Below are 12,005 nucleotides of genomic sequence, written 5' to 3'. Positions count from 1 at the left end.
TCAGGGGCCCTCAATTTGACGGCGTGGCCATTGAGACCTGGATTCTAACCCAGTCACAGTTCTCACCGGACGTCATTGGAACCATGATCAGGGCACGGAAGCCAACCTCTGCTAAGATTTATTACCGTACCTGGAAAGCCTTCTTTGCCTGGGGCGAATCTCGTGGCCAGACCCCATTCCCTTATTCCCTCCCCAGGGTACTTGGGTTTCTCCAATCGGGTCTGGAGGCCAGACTGTCCCTGGCCTCCCTTAAGAGCCAGGTGTTAGCTCTCTCAGTGCTTTTTCAGAGGTGCATTGCTAACAAGCCGCAAGTAAGGACATTTCTTCAGGGGGTTTCCCGATTGGTTCTCCCCTACAGACGACCACTAGAAACGTGGAACCTCAACCTGGTGCTGACAGCATTGCAGGAAACACCCTTTGAACCCCTTAGGGAAGTCCCACTCCGCCTTCTATCCCAGAAAGTGGTTTTCCTGGTGGCAATCACCTCGCTACGCAGGGTGTCTGAACTGACAGCACTCTCCTGCAGACAGCCCTTCCTGGCTTTTTACCAGGACAAGGTAGTTCTCCGTACGGTCCCATCCTTTCTTCCGAAGGTTGTGTCCAACTTCCACGTCAATGAAGAAATTTCACTGCCATCCCTCTGTCCGGTCCCGGTTCATAGAGTGGAGAAGGCTCAGCATACGCTTGACCTTCCTTCCGGAAGTCTGATTCGCTTTTCCTTCTTCTGGAAGGCGGCCGCAAGGGTCTGCCAGCTTCCAAAGTTATCCTTGCCAGGTGGATCAAATCCACCATACAAGAGGCCTACCGCCTCAAAATTCTCCTCTTCCAGCAGGTATTAAGGCACACTCTACATGTGCGGTAGGGGCCTCCTGGGCCATTCGGCACCAGGCTTCGGCACAACAAGTGTGTAAGGCAACCACCAGGACTAGCCTACACACGTTTACCAAACACTACAGGGTTCATACCCAGTCCTCAGCAGAGGCGAGCCTGGGTAGATGTGTTCTGCAGGCAGCGGTACCCCAATTGTAGGGGCCCGTTTACACAATATTCGGCCATTGCTTCCCTCCCAGGGACTGCTTTGGGACGTCCCATGGTTCTGTGTCCCTCAATGAGGCGACAGAGTAAAGGAGATTTTTGTGTACTCACCGTAAAATCTCTTTCTCTTAGCCTCTAATTGGGGGACACAGCTCCCACCCTGTCGCCCGTTCCGGGCCGTTGTTATGTTGAGTTCTCAAATTGTTTTGTTTTTTTTTAGCTCGTACATAGTTGCCTTCTTATAGGCATGGTTATGTTATCCATGTTACGTTCCTCCTAATGCTTTTGCACAAAACTGGAGAAGGCTGATGCCGTCCAGGGGTGTATACTGCAGAGGAGGAGCCACGGTTAATCTTTTTCAGATTATGCATAGTGTCGCCTCCTAGTGGACAGCAGCATAACACCCATGGTCCTGTGTCCCCCAATTAGAGGCTAAGAGAAAAGGAGATTTTTGTGTACTCACCGTAAAATCTCTTTCTCTTAGCCGAACATCCACAGTCCTGAGCCTCCCCGGAGACTGGCAGGCCTGGTCTGTATCTGCCGACCGGTAGCTGCACGTTTAATCTTTTCCTGCAGCAGATAATGGCCGCCGGAGTAAAACTTGAAGAAGAAGGGGGGCGGAGAGCTGAAAAGGGCGGCAGTTTGCTGTGAAAACGCGCCCTTTCAGTCTGGATCCGCCCCTTCTATGACACTGTAGAGTGTCATATTTGTCATCCGGGGGGCGGGCCAGGGGGCGGAGAGGGGCTGGCGGCTTCGGCTAGGCCGGAGCAGCAGTCTAAATTAGAAACCTGATGCTCAAAGGGGCTCCAGGCCGGCGCGGAAGTCCGGGAGGGTGCCGGATTTGAACCGGACCCCCCCCGGATTTAAAGGCAGGATAGCGGTGGGGGTATCAGCGGAAGGGGGGGGCCCTTGAAGGGTCCCCCTGAGGCAGCACAGCGCTGGTGCTGCCGCAGAGACAGGGCCAGGAAGGCCTGTGTCTGTATTATGCCATGCCTGCCTGCACTCCCCCCCGGCCCCGACAGGAGTCCGCAGCAGGGCTGGGGTCCCTTGATTCAGTGCAGTGTGCTAGCTACTGGGAGCTGCAGATTACTGGCTGTACAGTCCCTACCTGAGGCGTATCAACCTAATACCCCCAGAGGGGGATTAGGGAGGGTGCTGTTGTCACCATCAGGGGGCTTTATCCTCGCCTCGACCTCAACCCAGAAACCAAAAGGAATTGGGGAAGGAGGGGGGTCTCAACTTCGAACCAGCACCCGAGGGGCTGGGGAAGGAGAGACATGGTGAATAGTCATCTCGACTTCAACTGTGCACCCCATAATAGGGGGCAGAGGAAGGAGCCATGCCGGGAGTGTCGCAGAAGATCCACTTTTCTTCATCTGTAATCCCGTCGGGAAAAAACGGAGTAAAAATTTTAGGTGTGCCTCCTATACGACACTAAGCAAAAACTGGAGAAGGCCGACGCCGTCCAGGGGTGTATACTGCAGAGGAGGAGCCACGGTTAATCTTTTTCAGATTATGCATAGTGTCGCCTCCTAGTGGACAGCAGCATAACACCCAGGGTCCTGTGTCCCCTAATGAGGCGACAGAGTAAGAGATTTTACGGTGAGTACACAAAAATCTCCTTTTTCAGTTGTTTCACACTTTTTTGTTAACTATATAATTCCACATGCGTTAATTCATAGTTTTGATGCCTTCAGTGTGAATGTACAATTTTCATAGTCATGAAAATACAGAAAAATCTTTATATTAGAAGGTGTGTCCAAACTTTTGGTCTGTACTGTATGCAAATAGTGTAGTGCCAGTGTATTAATATACTCACCTACCGCCACCTTCTCCGGTGTCCAGCGCTTTTCTGCTCCTCTTCTCAGTGTCGTCACTGCTCTACAGACTCCCCAGGTCACACTGTGCTCTCCATGACCTGGAAGTGGCTTTTACAATCTAAGTCTACGGAGCGTCAGAACGAGGCCCCATAGACTTACATTGTAAAAGAGATTTATGAATCATGTATAGAGTGACCCAGAGAGTCTACAGAGCAGTGACGTAACTGAGAAGAGAAGACCGGCGCTGGATAAAGCTGAGGATATTATCACATACACACTACACTACATGCACATATACACAATATTAATGACAAATAATATTCATGTGAGGGCTTCTTCAAGGTTCTATAGTTAAATGGAATTATCTTACCTGCTTTGGTAAAACACAGCTGACAGGCCTGTCTGAACTCATGGGTATCTTCAAGAGGATTACTGATATTTGTCATAGTAGTTGGCTCCCCATTAACACATTCTAGCAGATGTGTTTTCTTCTGTGTCCCAGAAAAATCCATAGGACTTTCTGGTTGGAGAAAGTATTTGGAATCATTTACCTGTATAATATGAAAACAGCAAACTCTGTTAAGGCAGCAGACTCTTATTTATTTTCTTTCTCCAATTTTGGACAACCCCTTTAAAGCGGATCGGTCACCAGATTCTTCTTCAAGTCTAAGTGATACAATGTTTGTAGCTTGTATTGCAAAACCCCTAATCCCTGTCCTGGTATGTATGGCACCCCTCATCCATGTCCTGGTATGCATGGCACCCCTTATCCCTGTCCTGGTATGCATGGCACCCCTAATCCCTGTCCTGGTATGCATGGCACCCCTAATCCCTATCCTGGTATGCATGGCACCCCTCATCCCTATCCTGGAATGCATGGCACCCCTTATCCCTGTCCTGGTATGCATGGCACCCCTAATCCCTGTCCTGGTATGCATGGCACCCTTAATCCCTATCCTGGTACGCATGTCACCCCTCATCCCTGTCCTGGTATGCATGGCACCCCTCATCCCTGTCCTGGTATGCATGGCACCCCTTATCCCTGTCCTGGTATGCATGGCACCCCTAATCCCTATCCCATGGGCATGGAGAGAGGTTGAATATTCATGTCCTTTAAACAGCAGGCACAGGAGATAGCCGGCAGCAGCAGGAGCCGCAGCGCGGCTACACTGTATACCGCTATTAAGGAGCATGAATATTCATTTTTTTTTAGCAGCGGGGACAGTGTAGGCTGCTGCCTCCTGTGCCCCACTCCTCCACCGATACCGCTCCCCCCACACCACACATAAATATACACACACCCCATTTTCCTCCAAAATTTTGGAGGGAAAAAGTGCGTCTTATAGTCCGAAAAATATGGTATATGTGTATGTATATATACATACATACACACGTGTATAGATAAAAACATATATAGTCCGAAAAATACGGTGTATACATACATACATACGTGTATAGATAAAAACATTAATATATATATATATATATATATATTACACATGCAAGTTCTCTTTACTATATAAAACTTAAGAAAGTAAATACTCACAGAAAATGCAGTAGTGTGTATTCCATTGAACTGATCTAATACAGAAATATCTGAAAAGGTGTATAAAATAAAAAATTAGAATACATCCACAACAATAGACATTTTACGTTTATGGTTTATGCAGGTGTTTAAAATTACCTCTTTGAGAGCTATTCATAGGAAGGGGGTTTATAGAAAAGCTTTCCAAGTTGGGGGTTATCATCTGGGGGAATGGATAACTCTGGAATATCGAAGGTGGATCCAGTCCTGAAAAGTCATTCAATCTGCTGCTGCTTCCTATAGCACTGCTCATCTGAAACAGAACGCCGCAAGCGTTTATCAGGCTTTTTTTTTCTTCTGGAGTTCAGTAATAAAGCAATGAGATACTACAGTCACTTGATGTCAGGTTACATTGAGCGAAAAATCACCTGCCCCATTATTTATATGCAGTTTTGAGGTTTTGTCAAATAAGACGGAGCCCAGGAGCAAATACGGTACTTGAAATCCGACACAGAGACTAAGGGCTAATGCAGATGTCCGTATAAATCGGTCCAAGCACAGACTGGCATATATAGATATATATATAGACATATATGACACTATCACGCTCGGGTCGGGGGGAGCAGCAACCAGTCCGACCATTCACGGACGTGTGCATGAGCCCTAACTCTCTGTGTGCCTCCTCCGGCAGAGTGCTTGTGATCCTGAGAGATAACATGCTTCCAGATGTCTGCAAAAAAAAAAGCGGGGAACCTTCAGATCAGCACCATCTATGTCCTTAAAATTTCTGGGTCTAGTACTAGAGTTTCGCTTTTATAGGAATTAATTACAACTTTGCATTGCTGCAAAAATCCTTTTTGCTGTGTTGAGCTACTTGTAAAATCTAATGGATGCAAAAAGGACAGACCACACCTCGTATGTGGTGTTCACCCAAATACTAGGTGGAAAAAAACAAATCGGTTAGCTGAAGGAAACATAAGAAAATGCGTCATTATTGGCTGCACTGAAAAACGATCATTTGGGTGAACACCCTCCACTATTTTATTTCTGTAGGTATCTAATTTAGACATGGGTGGCGACAGACATATAGGGAGTCAGATTTAACTTCTGACATGGACTACTTCAATGACCGTTAAACCTAATAAGTTGCCTAAAAATAAATCTGAAGTCCAATCTCAAGTTTGAAAATATTTCTAAATCAATGTTTCTTCACAATGGTTCATTTTTGAGGAGCCAAGTCCTGTCCCCTACATGTTCTGCAAAGCAGACAAGTGCTTATATCCAATGACATACACGGTTTCTTAGTGATAAATGCTTTACAGGGCTAATAAAGTAAGGCTATGTGCACACTTGCATGAAAGGGAATCTGTCAGCACGATTTTACCTTCCGAATTATTTATATGCACAAGTAGCTCTTTCAAAGACAAGTCCAGCAATACCTTTATATGACCAGTCTGTTCCTCCATTACTGAGAAATCAGCGTTTGAATTAATATGCAAATGAGGCTGAAGAGCTATTGTAGATCTGAAGCATCTGTCACTCCAGCTCTATTCCCCACTCAGTGCGGCCTCCTCCTGCTTCACTGACAGCCCCTTTGCCTGAAGTCACACAACAGAGAGGCTTTCAGTCAAGCAGGAGGCGGCGGCAATGGGTGGAGAATAGAGCTGGAGTGACAGAGGATTCAGATCTATAGCAGCTCTTCAGCCTCAACGACATATCAATTCAAAAGCTGATGGACTGGCTATGTAAAGTTATGGCTGGAATTGGGTTTGAAAGTGCTACATGTGCACAGAAATAGTCTGGGGGGGGGTGAAATCATAGAGACAAATTCCCTTTAAAAAGAGAATCCCAGCAGATATCATTTATAGCAGAGTATTAGGATATGCCATAAATGTGATTGCTTGAAGTTAGTCAGTTTCTAATTACTGATAGATTTCAGCTGGTGTCATGACTTTCCAGGGTTTTTTGCACCTTTCTTTTTTCATGGGTTCAATAATTTTTCCCAGTGTCATTTCTCATTACTAAACCGGGGTCACATGGAAGTCAATTCTCTCATTGAGAGAATCAGGCCAATTTATGCTAATGACACTCGGCTTAAACTCTGTCAGAGTTTTAGCCGGGTGTCATCTTAGTGTGAGCCGAGCCTCTCGCATGAGAGAATCACAGCACAGGTGCGACGAAGATGGAGAACTTAATTTCTCCATCTTCTCTGTGAGCGTACATCAGACTGCACTCGGATGACAACCGAGCGCAGTCCGATCTTTCACTCGCACTCTTAGACTTGAATGAGTGAGTGCGATCCGATTACAATAAAGGGACAGCGAGTGGCTTCATATTAAATGTTGGCAAATTTTACCATAATGGTTTAACAAGCTGACTTCTGTATGAAGTCAACTGGAGACAACAGAGATTAGAAAGGACACTACTTTAAAATAAGTGAGAGTCCCATCATTCAGTAAGAGACCTGAAAAATGTACATTAAAAAAGTTAGAAGGGGTTGTTCAAGTAGTGGATATCGCTTTTAATCGATTAGATATTTAGTGTATTCTATTGACATAAGATGCATATTTCTGGTAGAAAAACCCATTATTAGTTGTAGAAGTGCTCCCAAATTTAATTTAAATGTGCATTTTTCATGATTTTTTTTAAAGTGATTATGATCATTCTTAAAGGTAATTTAAAATAGGTTTAAAGGTCTTTTACAACTGGAAATTTAGCACAGCACTACAACAACTCATTACGTCACGGCAAGATTCTACAAAGTGACCATTACTTCTCCTAGGTCCTATATTCCAGCGTTACCTCCGGTGTTATGGACGACCCAGTAAGGACCAGCCTGAAGAACAGATTGCACAATTTAATTCTCAGTGTTTACACTTTAAGCTTCCATTCCATGTTAAATCGATTAAATAATTGAAAACGATGCTCGAGAATCTGAAGACATTATCAGCAATGTGACAATTAGAAAAATTTTAAATGGGTAAGCGAATCCAAAAAGGAAATCTAGAACCAATATCACTCTTAAAATGTCATAAAAAGCCAGCACTGCACAATGGAAATCTGAAAAAAAAAAAATACTGCAAAAAATATAGAGATTTTTCCCATTAAGCTCACCATGTTTAGTCCATTGCATGATGGCACAGAATCGAGGATACGGTCCAATTCATCACCAATAATTTCATCCCGCAAAATTGGGAGAGGAAATAAAGCAGATGTATCACTACTAATAAGTGCGGATGGAAACAGCCCAGGCTCAGAAACTGGAGGCAAACTAGGAGAGGCTGACGGGCCTGGGACTGGTGATGCCTCTCTTAATGGTTCATTGCTAAGACTCAGTGTAGAGAAAGGGGCCAGAGGAGATTGATGACCATCAACTGCGGGCAAATCTGAAATACAACATGTACATGAAATGTCATTTTCTACTGCTTTTACAATAAAAGAAAAAAGTGATTTGCTTGTACAGCCAGTTCAAGACCAAACCATTTTTCCCTACTCATGACCAGGACAGTTTTTACATTTTTTTCTACACGTTGATTTAAAAGCTATAAAGTTATATTTTATTTGGTTACTCAAATAATTTGTATTTGTCTGATCATATGTCAGGACCTAATGTTTATATCAATTTTACACTCGGGGTGTGTGTCTTTTTTCATATTTAAAAAAAGAAAAAAAAAATAAACCCACAAGGGGGCATTAAAATACATCCTAGATCATGTTTTTCTTTTTCATAACAATCATTTTTATATGTCAAACACGTCTTTTGTTGTTTTTTTTTCCCTCATTGGGATGGGAAACAAAGGTTTGGCCTGGCAGCGTGTTTTTTTTTTTAAATATAGTCTTATTTTTCTTCACTTTATTTACTTGACACTTTCTTCCCCTCCAGAGGGTCGTTAATCCTTTCCCTGCCTTCCAGCCCCGAGATATCACTGGTATCAGGAGCGATGAGTCTCTCTTCTGAGAGAATTGGCTCAATTATGATAATGACACTCATCAGAGTTTGATCAGAGTGTCCGTCTATTGTGAACCGATTCTCTCAAATGAGATAACGGCATCACAGATGCAGAGAAGACGGAGAACTTAAAGGGGTATTCCCATCTCCAAGATACACCTACTACATATTGGGATAGTAACAATAATAACATTAGCAAATACCTTCAATTAGAAATGTAGTACAGTTCTTCTGATACACTATGTTTCTTTCCTCATGTGCAGGCATTGCAGGACCTTCGGTATCCATGGTTACGACCACTGATATAGTGAGAGTTAGCTAGATAGATGCTAGTGGTCGTAACCATGGATACCTAAGCTACCGTAATGCCCTGCACATGATGAAAGAGACAGAGAATCAGAAGAACTATATTACATTTCTAATTAGAGTTATTTGCTAATATTATTATTATTACACCCACTACATATTGGGATATGATCTTGGAGATGGAAATACCCCGTTAATTTCCCCATCTTCTCCATTTTTTGTGTCGGCGAAAATCGGTCTGCACTCGGATGACACTGATGTTTTACACGCAGCCATAGACTTGAATGGGTGTGTGTCATCTGATTTGTGGAGCAAATCGCAGCATGCTGCAATTCTTTTCCACACACGGATTCGGTCTGTGGAAAAAAAAACGCAGATCAGCACTGCCCCCTAGTATAACAATGGATCGAGTGCTATCCGATAAAACATCAGATAGCACTGATATCGTGATATCTTGGACAGGGTTTTGAGTAGAGACGCGATCCAAGTCTTGTTTTAAAGATCAGCTTAATTGGACCAGTTTTCTCGGATGTGAAAAAAATCGGTAGTGTGAACCTACCCTTAATGTAAGTCTATGAGGGTCTCGTTCTGAGTCTGATAGATTTACATTGAGAAAGTGACCTTGGTTTACACAGAAAAGCTGGGTTAGCCGACTGGGCACAATTGTAGATACATGATGCAGGATAGGACGGCAGTGGCACTGGGAACAGCAGAAGACAGCAACCGCTAAGCATTTTGATGCACTCACTAATGATAACAGAGGGTGCAATTAAAACAAACATTGGTGTGGTCCTTTAAGTATTAGTTGGGAGATCAGAGCGAACTGTGGGCCCATTCAGCATAAGGTGATAATCTTGGTCCAGCGTTCACATACTGGCCTACATAAGCTTATAAAAAAGTATAAAATAACAGACATGCACAGAAACTCACTTACCCGGCTCTATCTGATCTGCACAACTATCAGACAGCTGCAATTTGAATTAAAATGTATTAATGCCTACTAAATGCTGATAAATAATGCATGTTCTTCCATAGAAAATCTCCTCAGTAATATAGCAATTTAGCAGATTGCATTTCTCTCTTAGTATAATGAAGCAAGCGCAAGGTATAAGTATATTTTCAATTAGGGCAATGAGAACACGATACACAAATCAAACATTATAGATGTCTGATACTAATCTGTGCTGTCACTATCTAATACAATGGTGATTAACAAAATTAATAACAAAATAGTAATTATAATAATTTAGGCTATGTCTCTATGGGTTTCACCATGTCAGGGACCTGACATAATTACTGGCCGTCCTTCATCAGTTTATTCGTCCGGATACAGGGTGTTTGCAGTATAAAGTTAGAGGTTTGTGTCGGGATGATGCTTCAGTATGGATGCCGTCTTTGATGTATTTTAAAATATAGGCTAAATACTATACCACACAGTGTACTTGCTTTCCTCTGGCACAGTCTGAACTGCACCGATGGTTTTGCAGTTGGAAAATCTGATCACAAGTAACTCCATGCTAAGCTGTAACCTATAGAGCATTCTGTACGTAGGGAGCATTTACCTTCTCTGATGGATCCACGATGGGAACCTGGGAATTTGGCTAAAACACAGAAGTAGTATTTTAATATCAAATATGTAAAATAAAAGATGATTTAAGTTGATAGTCCATGCAAAAAAAAAAAGTTTCCCAGGAACTTGGAGCTGTAAAAAATAAAGTGATCCTCCCGTACCAGCACTCCCCTGGCTGCTCTGTGGTCTGCGCAGGCACTGGAAGAGGAAACGTCACTGTTCCACCAGCAGCTGCAGAACCGCTGCAGCTTGTCATTGGTCAGGTGACTTGAGCAGCGCGTCATTGGATGTTTTTCTGCTCAAATCACCTGATGGCTGGAGCCACAGCGGCCCTGCTGCTGGTGGACGGTGACGTTTCATCTTCCTGGGCTGGAGCCAGGTGGGAACTGGTAGGTATCACTTTACTTTACTCGGGAACTTAACTTTTTGTCCATAGAACCTTTACATTTCCGTTTTAGAGAAACAAATAAAATTCATGTGCAAAACGGATCCATTGCTTTACTGCAGCAAAATAGCTCAACTGCATATTAGCGGGTCCGTTTTGTGTCAGTACTGCATGAAGAAATGTTTCTTGTTCTAAAATCTGACAAATCAGAACCCAGAAGAATCCGATAGGGCCATTTGCTTCCGTTTGCATCAGTGAAGCAATGGATCCGTTCTGCAAATCAATTCTGTTTGTTTTTTCTCTACAATAGAACATGTGAGCTTAAAATACATAAAAAATACATAAAAATACACTTACCTGTGCGCGAACATAGGCTTTCCTAATTTTCAGTCCCAGCTTCATAGCTAGTTCGTGTGTCAATTTCACCACACTGTCATCCTGTGGGAATGTTATATGTATTTGTAATGAAATATTTCTAAACTAACTACAAAATAATGAGAAGAGCCTGTAATTGCATAAGTCTAATAGGCGAGGATTAGGGTATGTAATTGTAAGTGTATTAAAAGTTAAAAGTGCATCGCATGCTGAAATACAAGGCGGACACGGCTTTTCCCTTGAACAATTTTGTGCTCCCCCTATCATAATTATTATCTTAACAAAATCAGCAGCTTGAGTCAAGTTTCACCAAACTGATAATTATGAGATATCTATAGGACATATTATAAAAGTCAGCATGGTACAATCAGCAAAACAGGGGTCGGCCTGCCTGTTGTGCCCGGTGTCGATCTCTGCTGGCACAGTGGTCACACACTGCTCCTGCCGGCGACTCAGTGGCTTCCACGGATGTCACGTCCACAGAGTTGGGGCTTTTCCTTCCACTCTGCTCTGTTGACGGAGCGTGACTGCGGGGAGACAGCTGTCAATCAGCATCACGTCGGCAGTCACGCCCCGTCAGCAGAGCGGAAGAAGAAGAAGAGCTGCTCTGTTGACGTGGAGCAGCTGAATCGCCAGCAGGAAGGGTCAATGACCGCTCTGTCCCGGTGCTGGGTAGTTAGCAACCACATGCCTGTTAGTTTTTAGGCCCATAGTAAAGATTTAAAATAGTTCTGGATAAATCGTTTAAAGACCAGGCATGAAAGAAACTTAATGACTCGCCAATTTACCAGTTTTTGCTTCTCCACATTTTCACATCCATAGCTTTTTTACTCCCAATGATGTGTATATATACGAGGTCTTGTTTTATAAAACCAAACAGAGACTAGGAGTATAAATGGCTTACAAAAGAAGATTGTTTATTAATAGATAAATATACAGTACAGAAATCCATTTTAAATATCATAAATGTAGGAGAAGGGGAAAAAAAAGTGCAAAGTGCCCAAAACAAGGTCCCCAAAAGTTCACAGCATCCGATCCCA

The 12,005-nt window shown here is 43.4% G+C and overlaps 1 protein-coding gene across 1 annotated transcript in view; it reads right to left on the bottom strand.

Annotated features, from left to right (window-relative positions):
- Positions 1-12,005, bottom strand: part of ZC3H7A (zinc finger CCCH-type containing 7A) — a 62,291-nt gene that overhangs the window by 35,544 nt on the left and 14,742 nt on the right. The window contains exons 6-12 of the mRNA XM_073647717.1: positions 10,948-11,028; positions 10,198-10,236; positions 9,570-9,603; positions 7,495-7,766; positions 4,540-4,693; positions 4,402-4,451; positions 3,226-3,406 (exon numbers count right to left, since the gene is read on the bottom strand). Of these exons, the coding sequence (XP_073503818.1) occupies positions 3,226-3,406; positions 4,402-4,451; positions 4,540-4,693; positions 7,495-7,766; positions 9,570-9,603; positions 10,198-10,236; positions 10,948-11,028 (811 nt within the window). The remainder of the gene's footprint in view (positions 1-3,225; positions 3,407-4,401; positions 4,452-4,539; positions 4,694-7,494; positions 7,767-9,569; positions 9,604-10,197; positions 10,237-10,947; positions 11,029-12,005) is intronic.

Source organism: Phyllobates terribilis, unplaced genomic scaffold (genome assembly GCF_046119375.1).
Source record: "Phyllobates terribilis strain yellow unplaced genomic scaffold, ASM4611937v1 Scaffold_9__5_contigs__length_417890890, whole genome shotgun sequence".
NCBI lineage: Eukaryota > Metazoa > Chordata > Amphibia > Anura > Dendrobatidae > Phyllobates > Phyllobates terribilis.
Note: the sequence above shows the minus strand (reverse complement) of the source record. Positions and strands in the feature narration are given on the sequence as shown.